The sequence below is a fragment of the Andrena cerasifolii genome, chromosome 3, assembly GCF_050908995.1.
Source record: "Andrena cerasifolii isolate SP2316 chromosome 3, iyAndCera1_principal, whole genome shotgun sequence".
In the NCBI taxonomy this organism is placed as follows: domain Eukaryota; kingdom Metazoa; phylum Arthropoda; class Insecta; order Hymenoptera; family Andrenidae; genus Andrena; species Andrena cerasifolii.
Window position 1 is genome coordinate 17,920,338 of NC_135120.1, and position 8,528 is coordinate 17,928,865.

The 8,528-nt window shown below is 36.4% G+C and overlaps 2 protein-coding genes across 4 annotated transcripts; both read left to right on the plus strand.

Moving 5' to 3' along the window:
• The first annotated feature begins 322 nt into the window (after positions 1-322).
• Positions 323-5,301, plus strand: Nap1 (Nucleosome assembly protein 1). 3 transcript variants are annotated; one of them, XM_076808340.1, is made up of 8 exons: positions 323-482; positions 1,554-1,695; positions 2,474-2,766; positions 2,870-3,023; positions 3,119-3,256; positions 3,371-3,518; positions 3,627-3,746; positions 4,219-5,301. In XM_076808340.1, the coding sequence occupies exons 2-8, from the start codon at positions 1,558-1,560 to the stop codon at positions 4,374-4,376; spliced, it is 1,149 nt and encodes a 382-aa protein (XP_076664455.1). In that variant the 5' UTR covers positions 323-482; positions 1,554-1,557; the 3' UTR covers positions 4,377-5,301. The 3 variants fall into 3 exon arrangements, with proteins under 3 accessions (XP_076664455.1, XP_076664457.1, XP_076664456.1); XM_076808342.1 differs by lacking the exon at positions 1,554-1,695 and having other exon boundaries at positions 324-482; XM_076808341.1 differs by lacking the exon at positions 323-482 and having other exon boundaries at positions 1,535-1,695.
• Positions 5,302-5,562: 261 nt separating this feature from the next.
• On the plus strand, positions 5,563-8,089 carry LOC143366893 (N-acetylglucosamine-6-phosphate deacetylase). The gene is given in 6 exon segments (XM_076808336.1): positions 5,563-6,095; positions 6,347-6,823; positions 6,913-7,001; positions 7,085-7,229; positions 7,299-7,475; positions 7,766-8,089. Coding segments are annotated over 6 exon segments (1,284 nt in total). The 5' UTR covers positions 5,563-5,884; the 3' UTR covers positions 7,951-8,089.
• The last annotated feature ends 439 nt before the right edge of the window (positions 8,090-8,528 follow it).

The window sequence follows — 8,528 nt, forward strand, 5'->3', positions numbered from 1 at the left end:
GAGAAAATATGCGTAGCTTTACCTGAACGAAACCTTGGTTACCTTGAAACGTTTGAAAAGAGAATTTTCTTTCAATCATATTCCTAGAATCATTTACACTATGTTAAAGTCGTAACTAGAACAGGAGATTACATAAGTCTTATCTCCATAAGTATACACGCTGTCTATTAAAATTGTTGAAGAGTTCTTGTTTCCAAGAATCTTCCTACGAAAATGCGACGATTCTTACGAATTATTTTCATCAATTCTTCTAGCTTCGGATCACAAACGGTTAGCTTCGCGTTAAACGAGAGTAAAAAAGTGGCATAGGGAATTTCAGTGCTGTGCGATTGCAGCCCTTAATCGGAACAGAAAAGGACAGAAGAGGAACTAATTTCGTATCGTGCGATTTACTACACAACGATACTACCGACACAACGACCGGTTCGTTGTTCCGTCCCGTGGTTCGTTTCTTCTTTTGTGATCAGCTACGATCTTGAAAGGTAAGTTTCTCATCGGCATTAAAACATTTCCGTTTCCATTGAAACATTTCCCGAACAACGCTTTCACTCAAACGCATTTGTATTTCGTTTTCCGTTTAAGTTTTCACGCATTTACAACTTCCCCCCACTGAAAATCGTGGTTTTTTCATCTGTCCCATGTGCACACTCTTTTATGTAGCGAAACTGGACATTGCGATCTTTGCAACCTTCCCGTGGATTAATAACGGAGACGGGCATAATAAATCTGGCACGATTCAAATCCGTCGAATAATTCATGGACCGATACAATTTCCGCAATTTTTTTCACGCAGACTGGCGTGTCCTGCCGAATAACCTTTCTCCCTTGCGAACATGGTGACTTTCAAATGTCAGTTTAACGTCGCGCAAAAATTCAATCGATTTGATAAGAATTTTTCAGGCATAATTTCCACTTGGCGGAACATTTTCTTTCACGTACTCGTGGTGCGTTCGAGGTATTCACGATGCACGTACGCGTGCACGAATATCCCATCGCAACGTGCAATCCGAGTTTCGGCACGTTCGGCGATTTATAATCTTGCCGTATGCCCATGCTTTTGACCCGCGTGTAAAATAATCGCCCGATTTCGAACAGAACCCTTTTAATCTTCAAACATGCCAGATACATATAAAACCCTATATACTTTCGTAACGTTCGTTTCGCCAGAAACGAATCGTTTGAAAGTATAAGAGTAACTATTGCTTTGCTTGTATGCGCTTAAACATTTATGTTTCAAGCTTCCTGATTCAAATAAAGATTCTATATTATTCAGCGTCGTTCCCATCAATTCCTGATAATCATCTGTGGAACAATTCGAACAGATTCATTGGGAATGCAATTTTGTAATAAAAGCTAATGGTACAGAAATCTGGGAAAGAAATAACAGTTGAAGAAACTGTGCGAAATTAGGATGATACAGGTTTTCTTTGAAATTTTGTAAATTTCAGTGGAACTAGAAGACTGATTGTCTTTTTACATCTTAGTTAAAGAAAGCATTTGTTTCTCGTGTATGGAATTTTTTTTTTGTAAAAAGAAACCAATCTGAATTGTAGTACTATGACCACTGATCCAGAGCGTGCTGGCGATAATAGTGATATGGAATCTGTTGAGGATGAAGATGATAACAACACTACGGAGTTTTCTTCCCAAATTTTAGCTGCACTGCAAGATCATATTCCTGCACCGGGGATGGAGGTATTTAAATTATCCTGCAAATTATAAACGGTTCGGCGAGAACGTGCTGTTAAATTGTATCGAGAAGGGTATAGTGAATTCTGCAGTAAATTCTAAATCTTCGTAGCACTCGTAACACCGTGTCGCTGACGTTTTAAACTTCTTCGTTTTATGTATCGATACTTTGCATAATTATTGTGTTAACAATGTAAATAATGTGAAATACTAATATTTAGAAAGAAATGCAAATCTTCCCTTTTGTGACATTTTTAATGGTGAAAGTGTTACTTCAAAGAGGTTCCATGTGCATTCCTTTAAGGCATTACCATTAATATTGTACAAAGTCATTTAATTTCCTCCAAAGATTTTTGTTTATGCGCATTGTTAAATTGCTTGTTTATTCAGCTATTAGTATTAGCTATAAATTAGTAGATTAGAACGCTGTACTTATAGAATATCTTGGGCATTAAGCATCGCTTAATTCATGAAACTGGGAAAAACATGTTCTGAATAATTCGCTTGTATAGCAAGAAATTTAAATATCTCTCAATTATATTTCTTGTTTCTCAATACATTTGTATATTCTATTTGAGCATATGAAATAGCCGCAAATTAATAAATTTATAAATTTTTAGTGACAGATCTTTATAGTATTAAAAGGAAACATTACCAAACATTAAAAAAATTCTTTCCATTATTTTAGGCAATTTACTTCACAAGATAGAGATCAACATGTATGGCTGAAAAATACAAAAGATAAAGCACATCTCTATAACTAAAAAATTTTTTCGATTTTTAGCAAATGCAGTCTCTTCGAGCTCCCGTGAAACGCAGAATTAAAGCTTTGAAACAATTGCAACTAGTTACTACCAATATCGAGGCAAAATTCTATGAGGAGGTACACGCCTTGGAATGCGCCTATTACAAAATGTGCGCACCCTTTTACATGAAAAGGAGTGAAATAGTATCTGGCCTTTACGAACCAACGGACGAGCAGTGTGTATGGGAGAGCGATGAAGAAGAAGAAGGATTAACTAATGATTTGAAAACAAAAGCTAAGCTCGAAGATGAGAAAGAACAAAAAGAAGAAGAGTACGCCTCTTTCACTTTTATTAAGCATTCTCTACTTGACTGCGTAGATATGTTCCTGCCCAGTCATTTATTCTGTGATATACATTACTTTTAACTATTTTAGGAGCGAAAATGACGATATTAAGGGTATCCCAGAATTTTGGCTGACAATATTTAAAAACGTCGGAACATTAGCTGATATGGTTCAAGAACACGACGAACCAATCCTGAAACATCTGCATGATATCAAAGTGATATTCCTTCAAACTAATCCAATGGTAAGTTGCATGCACAAAGTGGCTAGTATTTACAACAAAACGTGAACGCAGGGAAACTGAATCGCTCTATAAAATAACGAGATTTTCTTTTGTAGGGTTTTGTCCTTGAATTCCATTTTGAGCCAAATGAATATTTTACTAACTCAGTTCTAACTAAAGAATATATTATGAAATGTACTCCTGAGAAAAATGATCCATTTAGCTTTGAAGGACCTGAAATATATAAATGTAAGGTAAGTAATTAGCCTTGACATAAACGACCTTAATTTTATTTCGTGGTAATGAGAACATATTATTCCGAAATTTTCGAGCTTATATTACATTCGTTAAAAATTCTCTCCTAACAGGGATGTGTAATAGATTGGAAGAAAGGGAAGAATATTACTGTAAAAACGATTAAGAAGAACCAGAAACACAAGTCTCGAGGATCCATGCGAACAGTAACAAAAACTGTTCAAAACGATTCATTTTTCAACTTCTTCACTCCACCAGTTGGTAAGGGAATCCAGCTACTTCTATTTTTATATATTCTACAGCCTTATCTCCATACCGAGATTGATCGTTCGTTACGTAATTCCTGACAAACTCATGATATTCTTCCAGTGCCAGATGATTCAGAAGCTGAGTTAGACGACGAGACTCAGGCTCTGTTGACCAGCGATTTTGAAATTGGCCATTATATCAGAGAGCGTATAGTTCCTAGAGCTGTACTATATTACACAGGTACCCCCTGGATATTTCATGCGAGTTAAAATAGCGACTAATTTCAGCAAAGAAAAAAACAGATATCGTTACCATCTCTAACAAGGGAAGAGAAGCAGGCCGTGAACCCGGAAATTCAAAAAATTCTGAAACTTTGTGAATATGTAGAGGATTTCCTCCTAATTAAACGCAACTTTTGTTTGCTGCTCAAATTCGCTCTAAGGGGGTGAAATTAACCCCTGAAAATTCGGTTATTTTTCGATGTTATTTTGTAATTCGGAATCCGTGAGAGATGGAAAAAAAGTTTCAAGACAGAAGTTACCTCTTTTAATTAGATCTATCGAATGGTCAATGTTTTATTAATTGTTAAAACTTCTACCATTTGATAGATCTAATTAAAAGAAGTGTTTGAATCTTCGGGTTCGGGATCTTCCTGCGTAAGTAAATAATATCGAAGTGTAAATCGGCAATGTAAAATTCGAATGTGTTTTAGGAGAAGGTTTGGAGGACGAGGACGAAGACTACGAAGAGGAAGGAGACGAGGACGATCCCGAGGAGGAAGACGAAGACCACGAGGGGTCTTCTCCTACTAATGCGCCATCAGGTGGGAAAAAACAAGGAAACGATCCTAGCGACTGTAAAACACAGTAGAATTATATAAAAATTAAGATAAGAGAAATCGTTCGTGCGTGCAGTAACAGACAAAACACTAACAAAACCTGACCGACAACTGCCTAGATATCCTGCACCTGTGGCTCCGACGTAACCCTGCCCCGTATCAAGCATCTAATCATATCATGTCTCCTATTCCAGATCAAGCCTAAACTCTTCGACATACCGGTGACAAAATTATGCGTACCTCCTCCCTTCCCTTTATCCGACGTTGACGATGAATATAGAAATACGGGCTCTCGCTACTAGCTAAGATCTAATAATATTTCATATAAGTGTAAACGAGAATGCGCTCCTCAGCTCTACATAATAATCATTGTCATTTTTAATTGCTTCATTTTATACTATATTGTTACGTTTATATACAAACGAGAAGAGTTAGTTGGATTTTTTTCAAAACGCACGTTGATCTATGGACAAATTTTTGGGTACTGTTAAAGCATTTTTAATACATAAAATTGAGAAAAAAAAATGAAAACACCTGCAGACCAGCGATTTCTTTCTTCTTTGCCGTGTTACGTACGTAGTGCCATTTTCCCTTTCTCTATGATCGGCGCTTGTTGAATTATGGGAAAAGGTAAGGAGGTCGAATTACCCAGACTTTGTGTTGATACACACCAGACGATAACAGAGAAATACATGAGCAATGCAGCGAATGAGCAGCTAGATTAAATTATCGATAATAATACAGAAAAGTACATATATGCAGAGTATATTGATTTACGGAGAAAAGAGATTTCTTACGTCTGACGAAACCGAAGCACTTTTCCCATACGTTCTTACAATTTCTATAAATTGCACAACAATATGAAGACCTCTTTTCATACGATTTTTATACTAATGGTTTTTTATGCAAGTTTTTATAGACTCAAATGATTTGAATTATATTAAATTCTGAAACGAACAGAGTCTTACTTTGTTATCCCCGTACAATAAAAACTTTAGTTTCTTCGTGATCTTTACATGTCCCGTGTGTTCCCGTAAACTGGACACAGTAAGTATTTAAATTGAAATATTTATTCCAAAATTACTCCATTAAAAATGGAATCCTCAGTTATCAACACTTTTACAAAATCATACAATGCATGGAAATTTTTCATCGATCACCTTATCGATATCAATTTTTATCTCGCCAAGGTAAGTTTTAACGCAAACAGGATTTGTTGTAGAACGGGTACTAACAAAATAAATTCCAAAGCTAAGCGATACGAAGCGATTATCAATAATTGCCGTACCTTCTCGCGTTTCTTTGCTTTCTTTATTGAAACGTGTCGGAGTTACGGCGAGCGACATCTTTGAAAAATTGTTACAATTTTGAGGTCAATGCCACTCGACAGTCCTTTGTGTTCCGCACAATTTGATAACTGCATTCGTCATTGATAATGTAAAATACTCCATACATAGAAGTAGGTACATACATACTTTCTCGGGGAACGTGCGTCGGGACTCGCGAATATTAATGCGAGTAACTTTCGTGTCGCGTGGACATGTCGCAAAAGGATCGAAGGATTCTTAAGCAGTTTTACAACTGTCGGATTTTACGTGGCCACGCGATCCTGATTGAGGATCTATGGGTACGCGACGGAAGAATCGTCGACCCGGAAAAGATCTTCTACGATGAAAAAATCAAACCGGACGTTAGGATCGATTGCAGCGGGGCATTAATCTCACCTGGATATATCGATCTTCAAATTAATGGTAGCTGACATATATTTACCTTAAATATCACGACTCGTGTATCGTTATTTTTCTACGTGACTTCTGTGTGATTAAATACCGTGTACTACTTAAGACTACCGATCGATATATTGATCATTAATTTCTCTGTCCCTACTCTAACTTTCTGCAAGTCTATTAATACAGTAATACAAAATATGCACAAAGATCATTTTTAAAAAGTAGAATGTATTTTCATAAATGTACTTTATTCACCTCGTTTTACTTGTTAGGTGGCTTCGGTGTAGATTTTACGCACAATGTTGATAATGTACAGAACGGAATCAATAAAGTGGCTAAGAAGTTATTGGAATTTGGTGTAACATCATTTTGCCCGACTTTAGTAACTTCGCCTAGCGAGACGTATTATAAAATATTGCCAAATATGAAGAAGAGAAATGGTGGAAGCCACGGGGCAGCTGTACTTGGCGTTCATATAGAAGGGCCTTTTATTAGCCCGTGCAAAAAAGGAGCTCATCCAGAGAATTGTATTAGGCAGTTTGATAAAGCAAGTGTTTTCATGAATGCGTAAGTACTTGTTTTCAAAAATTTATGTTACGCTTTCTACTTTGCGTTTTAGGGTTTCCAGTCGTTAATCGATATGTATGGCACCTTGGACAATGTATGCCTTCTTACTTTGGCTCCAGAACTTCCCAATGCTGAAATCGTTATTGCAGAATTATGCAAAAGAAACATTAAAGTTTCTCTGGGTAAGGCAACGTAATTCTATGTTTATTCTTGTCACTGTAGTTACGTTGTATATCTTGTTTACACAATATTCTTTAAATGAACATTTCAGGACATTCTATAGCAAATTTGCACGAAGGAGAGAATGCTGTAAAGAGTGGAGCTTCGTTTATTACGCATCTTTTCAACGCAATGTTGCCCGTAATTATGCAGAACATTATGGAAAGCATTTCTTCTCCTCAGTACAGAACATCGTGGAGTAAATAGTAAATTTGTATTTATAGTTTCATCACAGAGATCCAGGATTAGTTGGTCTCTTAACGTCCGATAAAATCCCAGAAGGGAAGACTGTCCACTATGGTATAATCGCTGATGGGATTCATACCCATCCCGCAGCATTGCGTATAGCTCATAGGACACACCCCGAAGGTTCGAATGTCTTCTAATACTTCGATCAAATTTCTTTTATCAGTCGCTCCATTTAGTTCTACCTTTCAGGACTTGTCTTAGTGACCGATGCGATATCAGCATTGGGCTTGGAAGAAGGCATGCATCAGTTAGGACAATTCGAAATAGAAATACGCATGGGACGCGCGTACATTGCTGGAACAGATACTCTGTGTGGTAGCATGGCAGAAATGTCAAAGTGTGTACGTCATTTTAAGGAAGCGACAGGTAATCTTTCGTTTACTCTAAATCAGTGATGAGCAACCTGCGGGCTGCATTTGGCCTTCCAGTCACTGACCTGCGGCCCGCAATTCTTTCAAGTATAAATCTGTCAGAAGTAAAAAATTTATCTTATAAATTAAAATTCGTTGATTAGTATATTTAAGTGTTTAATATTGCGGCCCGCTTAGAGTCCACCTTTGGATCCACTACGGGCCAAAGGTTGCTTGTCACTGCCTTAAATTATCTTTTCCTTCTATAGGTAATTGTTATCTATTCAATCGTATTGAATTCGTTAGGTTGTTCGGTAGTGGAGGCTTTAGAAGCCGCAACTCTGCATCCAGCGAGGACACTAGGTATAGAAAAAATTAAAGGAGTCCTGAATTATGGAGCAGACGCTGATTTCGTGATGTTAGATGGAAACTTGAAACTGTTATCGACATGGATTTCAGGGGAATCAGTTTACAGTATAAGCTGCCAGTAAAGTAAATCAAAAGCGTCGTATATTTTAAATGCCTTAAACGTATTTTATCTACGTAACGTCCAATGGCTGTGAATACTCCTCTAGCCATGTTGATCAAAATATAGACATTCTATAATTAATATCATTTTACAAAGATAAATTTCTGTCAGATATTTTGTATCGTCTATTTTATACGCATCTTGTATCTTCGATCACGTGCTTCAACCATACAGGTCAGTAACTTCTATAGAAGTGCCAGTTGTTTTTTTTATATAGCAAGGTCTCGTGCAGAATTGGGCATTTAGTAAATAAAAAATTATTTAAATAACGGATCAAATTAAAGTTACTTTAGCTTATTTAACGAATAAAGTTAATTTTTTTATTCGACGAATAAAGGTAATTTGTTTTTATTCGTCTTTAACTTTACGGCTTATACTACGAATAAAGTTAAAGTTAAAGTTGAAAAATTTATTCGACACTGAAGAAAATTAATTTTAGTCTACACACGATGAATCATTTTTTTTTAAACTTTTATTCGTTATTCGAATTTTCATATAAACAAAACTTTTGCCCATCTCTGGTTTCATGGTACTATAATA

Bases quoted from the DNA above. Each gene is read 5' to 3' on its own strand.
- Nap1 (XM_076808340.1), top strand. From the start codon at position 1,558: ATGACCACTGATCCAGAGCGTGCTGGCGATAATAGTGATATGGAATCT. The intron at 3,024-3,118 runs GTAAGTTGCATG...TTTCTTTTGTAG, and splicing joins TCCTTCAAACTAATCCAATG to GGTTTTGTCCTTGAATTCCA. The intron at 3,519-3,626 runs GTAAGGGAATCC...ATATTCTTCCAG, and splicing joins CTTCTTCACTCCACCAGTTG to TGCCAGATGATTCAGAAGCT.